This window comes from Sander lucioperca, chromosome 20 (assembly GCF_008315115.2).
Source record: "Sander lucioperca isolate FBNREF2018 chromosome 20, SLUC_FBN_1.2, whole genome shotgun sequence".
Taxonomy (NCBI): Eukaryota; Metazoa; Chordata; class Actinopteri; order Perciformes; family Percidae; genus Sander; species Sander lucioperca.
The window spans coordinates 5,275,082-5,286,734 of NC_050192.1; the positions used below are offsets into that span (position 1 = coordinate 5,275,082).

Below are 11,653 nucleotides of genomic sequence, written 5' to 3' on the forward strand. Positions count from 1 at the left end.
AATGATAAAAACACAGTTGTAAAAACATAAAATATGTCTTCATCGGAGAAGATATAACTGTTGACAAATCCTGCACATTAATAAACAGAAGAGTCTTATATTATTACAACATGTGTTATATTATATTGCCATTCATGAGCCTGTTTATATACCAGCATTCAGTTAAGGTGGCGGAGTTATAGTTGTGGCCAAATACATTAATAAACACTTAAAATGTTCATTATAGTAGACCATTTATTAAATGTGTTTCACGCTGCTTATGGAGGTTAAAATAAAGTGTAACCGAAATATAATAAGTTTTTAGGCTGCAAGTCATTGTGTTAAACGATTTTGAGATATTGATTTAGAAATGAATAATATATAGGCTATTATGAATTCTCTAATATGCACTACCCTTTTAACCACCACAAATCTGAATAAACTGGATTTTATTTACTAAAAATAGAATATGGAACATTTATGTAACCCATAATGACCTGTTTTGCTTGAATGCATCTGTGATTCATAAAAAAAAAAAAAAAACACCTTCGCAACTGATCTCCATAAAGCCCTCAGATGACAGGGTATTTAAACGTGTCCGCGAGGTGACGATGGCACACATCCAGCTGGCTCCGGTCCCTCTGTGAAGCCCCTAGCAGAGACCACACGGCCCGTAGATGAAGACGGAGAACGGGGTGCAGACGGCTGGGTTCAGCGGGAGGAAGCAGAGTCTGATCGAGGATGCCCGCAGGGAGCGCAGCAGCGGCTCGGCGGGCTCCCCGGGGCCCTCCCGGTACGGAGACAGCTTCGTGTTCGACGAGAAGGACGGCAGGGTGACTCTGAACGTCCTGTTCTCTCTCAGCAATGAGAAAAACGCCGGATTCTTCAAAACTGGGAAAATATTTGAGGTAAGCCTCAAATTCAGATATTTGACTTGTGTGAAAGCATAGCCTAATGATACAACACTGTAAAAATATTGCATTTAAGATCCAAATCAAGGTAAAGTCCAGAAGAAGCTATTACTACTAGTAGAAAGATGTAGCCTACTTAAAGTTTTAAAAAGTAAATGAACTTTCAGGCATATTGTCAGCTAAATTATATTATTAGCCCATAATTTACAGAGGGGATGGGGGGTTCCAACAGCTAGACTACAATATTTCTTCTGAAATATAGTGGAGTAGGAGTAGAAAGTAACATTAAAATGGGAGTACTTGAGTAGAGTACAAGTACCTCAAAGTTGTGCTTAAGTAAAGTACTAGAGTACATGTACTTAGTTACTTTTCACCACTGCAAATAGGAGTCATATTTGTAACATTAAATAAAAAAATTTAAAAAATCAGCTCTAATCCATCATTTTGACCATATAAATATGAGTTTTATTCACATTCACAATGATACTAATAATAATTGAAAACTATACCATGATGTACTGCAGATTACTGATGTGAACAATTCTTAAACAGCAACCAAAACATGAATAACATTCATTCATTAATATGAATTAATAATGAACAGATTTGATCCTTCTAAGACATTTCCATGAATTTGAGGCTCCAATCTTGCATTTTGGATTTGGGTTATAGATTTCGTCTTAAAGAATGGGCAAAATAAAATCCCTAAAATGCATCACCTGAGCCTTTAACTTCCAACAAATCCAAGTATCCAAGATATTACTCAGTCAACTATTATTAAATGAAGGCCCGAGTGGAAATTGTAGCTTGGATTTCAATAAATGAATGCAAAATGCGTACATTGTCAGCATAATGACAATAACTAAACTAAAAGGCCATTGAGCTTCTCCTCAGTGCCAAGGCCTTGATTATCGGCCTTTTTGTGTAGAATTTTTGACATCTTTTGCTCTTTGTTTTTGTATCCCTTTACAGACGTTTGAAGCGAAACTTCTGCACATCGAAAGCCGACCGGCGAGGAAGCCTAAGAACAGCACGACAGACCTGGAGCTGTTCATGAAGTGTGAAGTTCACAGCTCTGACCTGGACGCTTTCATCAACTCACTGAAGAGAGTGATGGACGACGTTCGCTCCATACCAGAGGAAAAAGGTTTTTATTATTCCCCTAATGCTTTTTAATTAGACTAGTGAGTAGGGCTGTGTATTGGCAAGAATCTGGCGATACGATACGTATCACGATACATGGGTCACGATTCAATATATTGCAATATATTTCGATACTATGCGTAAGGCGATATATTGGGATTTTTTTAAAGTATAATTTTAGAAAAACTAATATTTAAAAAAAGACATGATGTGCATAAAAGTCAAAGAAGTTTACTTTAGGTAAACAATTTAGTGCACAGAAAATCAAACTGCCAGTTTGGGATTGTGGTTCACAGGTTCTTAGTGAGCAAATTTTTATATGTTAAAGTAGGCCAAAGTTCAGCCATAGCTACATTGTTAGCTTCTAGCAAAAAGTCAGGCACTGCTAGGCACTGTTAGGCGAGGACACTGGTGGTGTGTCTCAGCATAGCCATCTAGCGGTAGGGGGTTTAAACACAACATAAACGTGAACCACTGTCTTACATGAATATTTTTGCACGTAAACTATAAAAAAAATAAAAATAATAATAATAAAATAATTTAAAAAATAAATAAATCGATATTGCGTTTTTGAAAATCAATATAGTATTGCTAAATAAAATATCGTGATACTCAAGTGTATCGATTTTTTCTTACACCCCTACTAGTGAGGTACGCCCATATTAGGGCACGATATGCAATGTTACAGGCTTACTTATTAAATTAGGTAATGCTACTTTTTTTGGGGGGGGCATTTCCACCTTTAACTGATAGGACCGAACCCTGGACCTTTTGTGTCGAGGCATACACCTCTATATATGTGCGCCTGCTCTACCAACTGAGCTTACCCATGATAATAAGGTCAATTACAAAAGCACTAATTCATTATTTTTCCTCCCACAGTTCCATGGTTTCCCCAACAGATAAAAGATCTCAACAGATGCAACATGTTAATAACCAAATTTGATCCGGACATGGACCAGGTCCATCCAGTGAGCGTTTACATATCTGCTGCAAATCTTTAAATCATATTTATCAGGAAAACACTCAGCTTATTTGTACTAATTTAACATCTTTCTTCCGCAGGGATACAGCGATTCAGAATACAGAAAAAGACGGGCTTTCATATGTGAGCTAGCCTCCGCTTACAAACAGTGAGTCAGATGTTTATTTATCTTCATTGAGCACTATGTATCACTCAAATATTCTCTCATAAATTCATTTTCTTTGTCACAGGGGGGACCCGTTGCCCATTGTGGAGTACACAGCAGAGGAAGTATTCACATGGTGAGAATGGGCTGCACAGTCCTGCATGTTATAAATGCAGACGCACGGTGGAAGATGAGTAAAGTACAATGTGTTGTTGTGTTAAAAGGAGGGAGGTTTACCGGCAGCTGCGGAGTATTTACCCCGGTCTGGCCTGCAGGCAGTTCATGGACGGGCTGCAGCAGCTAGAGAAAGAGTGTGGCTACGGAGAGGACCGCATCCCTCAGCTCAGAGAGGTTTCTGCCTTCCTGAAAGGTGCCAAAGATAGCAACATTTAGAATGACGATGGTCTTCAAAAGATAAGACTGAAAACATACAGACTGAAAAAGTAGAAGAAATGAATGTTTCTGCTCTAAAAAGCTCCTGCAAAAGTAGAATTATGAGAGATTTTGATCTTTTACATAACAGTATAAACATAACAGTGAAAAGGTAAAATCAAGAAACGTTTCCGACACTAAAAAACAGAGAAAAAAAAAGTTTTGAAAAAATGAAGAATGCTTAAAAAGACATATATATATTAAATATGGGTCAAAGGAGATTTATTTTATAATAAAAGTTGGAGATAATAAATTACAAGTGTCTGACGTCCTTAAAAGATGATGCCGAAAGAAAACCTGGAATCAAAAGAAGCCTCAAATAGAGAGAAAAAAGAAAATCAAAGTTTAAAGGGTTTTGTGATCCTAAAAAAGATTATTGGGCATTTTTAAGTGGGTATATGAAAGTCCTGCAGCTTTCTTAGTGGGTATACTGCGTATACCTGCGTATCACGTAGACTACACCACAGCTTTTTACACCAAAAGCTGGACTCAAAATAAAAACAGTGATCAATATCTCCGGTACTGACTCAAAAGTGCTGTTTCAAAGTTTCAGTGTGTCAGTTATTCATTTAGATGTATTTTATAAGGCCAGACACTACAGGCAAAAGCATAGTTTTTCCATGCACTGGTAAATTTTGCTTCCATAACATGTCTTCTTTCAGACAGAGTGTGGAAAGAAAACATTTATTCATCTTCACTGTCTATTTGTGTTTGCGAGTGAAGACTTCTGGGCCCAAACAAGTAACAAAATCCATAAAGTCAAAATCCTAAATTGTATCCTGTGCTGCTCATAAGACAAAAAACACCAGACTAGATGTTATTAGAATGTGTGTTTGAGATACTGCAAAATAACTACTCAAGCAATGCAGATATTACATTGCTACCTGTCCTTATAGTCATGTGTAACCTTACTTAAATATGGCTAAATAACAATGAGCTTCTGTGGGAATCATGCTACTGTACAAACTGAGACAGAGAGATAGCGATGGAGGGACATTTAAAAAAAAAAAAAAAATTATGTATGAACGTAGAAGTATGTACATCGATCTTGTTTTGATGGCAGCTAGGAAATGGTTAGCTTTAAAATGGAAGGCTTCCAAACCCCCAGCAATAGTCCACTGGTGGAGTGAACTCTCAAGCTACTTTGTTATGGACAGCATTTATTAGAAGAGTAAAGACATCACAATCTCATAGAGAATTTGACTTAATGAATTTTACATTAATGTTGTGTCCTTTTGTGAAGGACTTGAAATACTTGAAATAAGAGGAATGAGATTTATGTATGAAATTACTTCCCATTGTTTTTGCAAAAAAAAAAAAAAAAAAAAAGATTAACAAATGTGGACCAACAATGCCAAAAATGAATTTGACATTGAGGTCATATCTTCATGCATCTGTTGGCTCTACTTCCTCGGAGCTCCATCCCAGTGTGTTTGACAGCGTTTCTGCTCCTTTCAGAGAAAACTGGTTTCCAGCTGCGTCCAGTAGCCGGCCTGCTGTCAGCCAGAGACTTCCTGACCAGTTTGGCCTTCCGGGTGTTTCAGTGCACACAGTACATCCGTCACTCCTCAGCGCCCATGCACTCCCCTGAGCCGTGAGTCATGGTTTTCTGGGACCCAACTTATTTATTCATGTACTCAGCTGCTTTACCTTTCATTGACTCGGTTCCATCTGCCATGACAGGGACTGCTGCCATGAACTACTCGGCCATATTCCCATGCTGGCAGATAAAGAATTTGCCCAGTTTTCACAGGTAACTGCACTGTGCTGCACTCTGTTCTTTGATTTGACATAATCAGAGTGCAATCTGGTATTACCAGCTTTAATTCAAATCCATTTGAACTATTTCAGGAGATTGGACTTGCCTCGCTCGGAGCTTCAGATGAAGACATCCAGAAACTGTCAACAGTAGGTTTTTATTACGATTTTAAACCTGAAATTAGATTTTAATGCTACCTGAAGTGTAATTTTAATATATTCAGACATGCATACTTTTGTATTGGCAGTTCTTCATCACGAGAATAGGAAAATTACACAATTTGACAAAGTCTGTACATTTCATCCTCTTTGTTTTTAAACACTGTACACAACATACAGTTCACATATTTTTCATGTTTTGTGATACATTTCCATTTTACATTTATGATTTTTGACTCCTAGAGTATTTGCTTTTCCTTATATGTGAAAAGCTTGGACCTGTTTTTGATTCACAGTCATGTCAAATATTGAAAGAGAAGCTTTTAATATCGGAGGGAAACACAGGCTCTCTTAACGGATCTTTCCTGCCATCTAGTGGCTTAAATAAATGACTGCACATTATGTTTAATCCTGCTCTTTATATCTGCCTAACCCTTTTTTTATTATGCTCTGTCTTTACAGTTATATTGGTTCACTGTGGAGTTTGGCCTCTGCAAGCAGAACGGAACAGTAAAAGCTTACGGCGCCGGACTCCTGTCATCTTACGGAGAGCTAGTTGTGAGTTCACACACAAGTCATTTTGCTGCATATTCATTTTTGCGTGGTGTGCTGATAGTCTTTGACCTTTGACCTGTCCCTTCTAGTACGCTCTGTCTAATGAGCCGGAGTACAAGCCGTTTAACCCGGAGGAGACAGCAGTGCAGTCGTACCAGGACCAAACATACCAGCCTGTTTACTTTGTGTCTGAAAGCTTTGAGGATGCAAAAACTAAGATGAGGTATTCCCTTGTTACTTTATTGCTGTTGGGTGCAAACTGTGTTCATTTAGCTGGATTCGGACATTGACATTACATTAAAACTGTTTCTTAAACTACGTTTTAAATGTAATGTTGCTTGTTCAAATCAAACACTGCACATATTTTGGAACTATTTGGGGAACCAACATCTCTACTAAGTCCAAGGTTTTTTATTAAACCATGACCACAACCTCAATTAATTACTTCATCCTAAGGCTAAACAGAATTTACAGTAAATTGTTTTAGTTGTCTAATCTTAAAGAGAAATATTTTATAACACTTTAATACTTATATAATATTCTTCCTTGAGCATGGAATTTCTGAATACTTTTATATATTACAATGACAAAGTTAGCAGAGTATACATTCAATACATATGTAGATTTAAGAGCATGGTCCTAGTTTTAGTTCAGTTTATATTCTTAGAGTTCATTTTACTTTATTGTTTACTAACGGCCTTCTTTAGGATTTTGTTTCTCACACAGCTTATCTTGTTTGTTTTATGATTTATGCGACCTAGCTACTATAAAAATGCAATTTCCCAATGGAATAAAAAAGTCTATAGTTGGCAGCAAATTGAGGGGAAATTAAATCAAGAAGTATCATGTGAAGTTTTCTTGTAAATAAAGTTTCTGTGTACATGCAGTTTTTCTCTCCAAAAGCCTGGAATCCAGACGAATCCGCAAGCTCATGTTTCATTTGCTCTGGCAGATACGCCTGACCCCCCCGCCCCCCTCACATTCACAGATCTCCAGCCAGCCAGGCCCTGAGTGGACCAATCACAACCGTTTATCTCGCATGGGGCGGGTTTAAGGCGACGACTCACAGAGGAGCTTTATGCTTCCCGAACGTAGTTACCTAACGTAACCGGGCATACTGCGTCCATCGCACCGCACCAGGCTCAGCAAACTCAGATCAAACTGTCAAACTAGGCGGTGCTAATCAAAAGATTTTGTTACCTCACCTAAAGGCACTGTTTATCTGTAATTTGAGAAATATTGTGACCAGGCAGCCATTTTTTTCCCTGCTTCCAAACGGATCAAGCACCGCCCCAGCTTGGGTGTGTTGCTCAGAGCTAAGCCGTTTCCTTGCTCTGATTGGTTTGAAGTCTATTTAATTGCGTCCAGAGGGAAACGGGGACCTGTTCCTAAAAACATTGCTCCATAGGACTACTTGTGGTCCAACGTTTTATAGGGTGCCTTTAATGAGAGACTTGGGAGTTGTTTTCCTAATACTTGTCACACATCTGTATCTCTGCATCCGTTTATTCTCTGCATTCATTCCCTTCCACAGGAGATACTCTGCAAGCATCAAGCGCCCCTTTGCAGTTCGCTACGACCCCTTTACCTGCAGCGTGGAGGTTCTGGATCAGCCCGGCAAGATCCAAAACGCTCTGAGCCAGATGAGAGAAGAACTGAAGACCCTTCACAGCGCCTTGGAGACATTCAGCTCATCTTAGGACCGGGAACAGATTTTCTGCAGAGAGAGAAAAGGATGAACATTGTATAAGAGATCTACTAATATGAACACAAAGGGGATCAAAATGTAGTCAGGTTTGTGAGTTTCCACATGGCTAACTGTTTGTGTGTATAATTTATTATGTAAAAAGAAATACATGTTTATTTTCATGAAAAGGTCTCAAAACATTTCAGAGAAACAGGAAAGTATTAAGATACTTTACTGCAGTAAAATCTTACTTAAGTAAAGGTATGTAAGTATTATCAGCAATATTTACTTCAAGTATAAATGTTCCCTGTCAGTGTTTTCCTATTGTATCTGATGTTTTTGAAAATATACTGTATCTGCTGCATTAATGTGTACGTTGCATTTTACTGCTGTAGATGTTTAAGGTTGTGCTCATTTGAACTCCTTTATGTACTGTTGGGTAGTTTAATCTACAGCAATGCATCATATTCTATAAGATCATCGTATGTTTGTAGCGTTGCTGTCCTGTGAGAACCACGTATCTCTAAAAAGTCCACTTTCCATGGTGTCAGAAAAACAGCCCTGTTTTCAGCGTTGTGAGCAAAGCATTTTCCAGCTGATCCAAGAGGTTTTCTAAAGACTTTATTTAGCTTAAGAAGGAGACTTTTCTCAAATTCAAATTCCATCTCAACAAATTTGGAGATACATGGTTTTCACTGGACAGGAAGGGTATACAAAATTATAATCTCAAAAGTAATTAAACTAAAATAAAAGTAAAAAGTACAATATCTAGAAAGTTGCATAAAATGGAAATACTCATGTAAACTACAAGTACATTGGATTTGTACTTAAGTACAGTACTTAGAGTAAATGCACTTAGTTACATTCCACCATGGAAAACAGAAAAGGTGCTGAAGAGAGAAGTGTTGTTCACTGTTTGCCAGCAGAGAGAGAGAGAGAGAGAGAGAGAGAGAGAGAGAGAGAACCACTACAATACAGAGCTTGTAGGCCATTTTCTAGCTTTTAATTCCAAACCAACTATTTCCATTTGGAAAATTCTTGGAACCCATTTATCTTCATGTGTTATTAAGCAAAAGGGAAGGAGCTAATTATGAATGATTTAAGTATCAGGTTCCCTCTGCTGGTCAAGGCCAGAGCCAGCACTGAGGCCCAGCACATCAGTAGGGCCAGGTCACCGGGACCTCACAGTCAACCACAGCACGGTCCGCAGGGCTGCACTGCTGACAGACGCTCTTCTCTCTTTATTTCTCTTTCTCTGTGCAACTGCAGAATTTGGCCTTCGGAGTTTTTTGACGGACGTCCAGCGTTCAGATCTCCACACAGGCGACAATGCATATCAGAGCTGCGCACGTCAAAACTTTTCCCTTGAAAAAACAGAAAAGACAAATCATCTCCATCTGCAGGACTCATAACGCATCAGCACCATCAACACGGTGGCTGGCAAACCCTCCCATTGGCCACTTTGTGTTGGGGAAGCTTTCTCTTTCCCATAATTCCACTGTACCGTAAATCAAGCCCTGCTCCGGCCTCCCTAGGAAACACTGTGTTTGTGGAGTAGAAAAAAATGTGTGTGTAGAGAGAGAGAGAGAGGGGAGATTAAGCAAGTGGAGGGAAAGAGTAATCTCCTGCTTGACAAGTGTGTGCGGGCGGGCGGACACACACACTCTCTCTCTCTTTCTCTCTCTCTCTCTCCAAGCAAAAGTCAAACACTTTATAATTTCTTCTATCTCATTCGACATCCAGCACTCTTAAATCCACAAATCCCCCCACGATACCACCGCCAGGATCAGAATCTGCTGAGCGCTAAACAAAAGCAAGTTGCCGGGGCAACAGGATGACCTGTAAGGGATCCAGCTAGATTCTTGTGCCTCGAGTAGTCGCCGCAAATCCCAAACGCTGTATCATCCTGACTCCAACCATAAGTGTTTCCTTTATTGATGTCAGGGCCATCCCATCCCTACACTGGCATGGTTGTCTGCTCCGGGGTGGAAGCAGGGTCATGAGGTTCACTTTGTCCTCAGGCCTGAGAACTCAAAAAGAAAGATACTCAATTAAATATGAGTGAATCGGGTGATTTAAGGTCAGATAAAGAACTACTAGCTTTGTCAATAGTTGAATTGTTTACCAATGCTTCATAGATCAGTTAAAATCCTATAAGGGACAGACAGTTGCACCTTTTTAAAAGTACTGAGCTGGACCAACACCTCTAAAGCTGACCGATAAACACGTCAAACCTCTATAGTTAAAGAACACAGAAAGACAGAAAGACAAATGGAAATTTTGTGAAATTTGTGGTTTTAGGAGGAGTTTGCAAAATTCTGTTTAATTTCAGGTTAAAGAACTGCGATACAAGGTGGACAGCAAGGTAAAATGATCAGGGGAAGGTTAGAGAAAGTCCCTGGATGTATTTTGCCAACACTGCAACATCTGGAAGTCCAAGCATTACAGCCTAAAAACAAAGCTGCATCTATATAACAATAAGACACCAAGACGATATGAAAAGGATTGAGGCCTAATGTGGCATTTTCTGGTTCTGGCTAGATTACAACCTTGTTAGTATTAAGAAAAAAACAAAAGCAAGAACATCACCACACACAAGGCAGAGGCGAGTCCCAGAGGCTGGACTGCGATGGACTTCTCCAGGAGAAAAGAACACCTGGAAAACCAACATAACCTGGCCCAGCCCTGGGACTAAAGTGCTAGCCAGGTAGCTCCTGTAGGGGGATGAGGCTCAACTTTTGGCCAAGGATAAGGAATAATAGAGGCTTATGTCCCACACTGGACACATAGGAATAAGTAAGTATGTAAGAGGTTATTGGTTAGTGTGTTTTCTCACTTTGTGCAAAGCAAGGCCAGCTGTTTCCCCCAGCTTGTTCCAGTATTTATGCTAAGCTAGGCTAAACACATCCTGATTACTCATTTAAAAATAACTTGTGGGTTGCCAGGTCATGAAAACATCTGGTTTGTTTTTTTGTTTTATTGTCCTCCAGCATGACAGTTGCTTTCTCTTGTGAGCTAGCTTTTCAGCTCATTAGTATGACTCCTTCAATGACCCACAATTATTGAATGCTTGTGGGTTTCTCACTTTCTAATTAGTCATCCAAGTCTGCAGTTATAAATATGAATAAGTCATTAATAACGGGTCATGACTTTCTCACTTTCTAGTGAGCCAACAACAAAAGTAAGTCATCTATATTATAAATGTCACGAAACAAAAATAAAGGGTTCTTATTAATAACCTTCAAGTATGTAGAAGTAAATGTTAATAATTTAATGGGCTTTGGTCCAGATGCTCTGCAGCACTTTTCCAGGATGTCACACTGGAGGAGACTAAACACTTTGCAATCATTTTACTTTTTAATGACTTCTGTCTTACTTATAAAGAATTAGTACATATATATTAACCATTAACAAAGCCATTGGTTACAACTTTTGTCATATTAGAAAGTGATGGCGAAAAAATCCTCATCCTCTTCAAGTTTAGATGATCAACAAACTACTCAAAAGTAGTGACGGAGCACCTTTCGGCTGACTCTCTTCTGCTCATCAAGATCAACATAATCACTTCATTGTGGGAAAAGCATTGCACAACAAACCAGGAGTGAGATTAAATCAAACACCAGCCTCAAAGAGCTCTAATCTCTTTCTTTGTTTCCCTTCATATCATACTCCTCATTATTTTTATTTGCTCCCTTTTTGTTGAGCCCGGGCTTAAAGTTGGCAGGGCCGCTGAAGAATTATCTGAGGGGGGAGATTTGGAGAAAGTTGGTGAGGATTTTAAGGCGGTCTGATCTCCCTTTCACAGTTTATTAGTAGTTCACACACACCACAAGAGATCAAAACTGTTTGTGAGGAACAAAAGCTTCATTCAGGTTACATCAAAGGTAACACGGAGGCCC

General features: G+C 39.0%; 1 protein-coding gene across 1 annotated transcript; it reads left to right on the forward strand.

The window, feature by feature from the left end:
• The first annotated feature begins 539 nt into the window (after positions 1-539).
• th2 (tyrosine hydroxylase 2) lies at positions 540-7,978 on the forward strand. Its single transcript, XM_031313687.2, has 12 exons — positions 540-887; positions 1,863-2,037; positions 2,916-3,004; positions 3,099-3,166; positions 3,249-3,299; positions 3,388-3,533; positions 5,054-5,189; positions 5,279-5,348; positions 5,447-5,503; positions 5,975-6,070; positions 6,157-6,290; positions 7,602-7,978. The coding sequence occupies exons 1-12, from the start codon at positions 657-659 to the stop codon at positions 7,765-7,767; spliced, it is 1,419 nt and encodes a 472-aa protein (XP_031169547.1). The 5' UTR covers positions 540-656; the 3' UTR covers positions 7,768-7,978.
• The last annotated feature ends 3,675 nt before the right edge of the window (positions 7,979-11,653 follow it).

Bases quoted from the DNA above. Each gene is read 5' to 3' on its own strand.
- th2 (XM_031313687.2), top strand. From the start codon at position 657: ATGAAGACGGAGAACGGGGTGCAGACGGCTGGGTTCAGCGGGAGGAAG. The intron at 5,349-5,446 runs GTAACTGCACTG...GAACTATTTCAG, and splicing joins AATTTGCCCAGTTTTCACAG to GAGATTGGACTTGCCTCGCT. The intron at 6,291-7,601 runs GTATTCCCTTGT...TCCCTTCCACAG, and splicing joins GATGCAAAAACTAAGATGAG to GAGATACTCTGCAAGCATCA.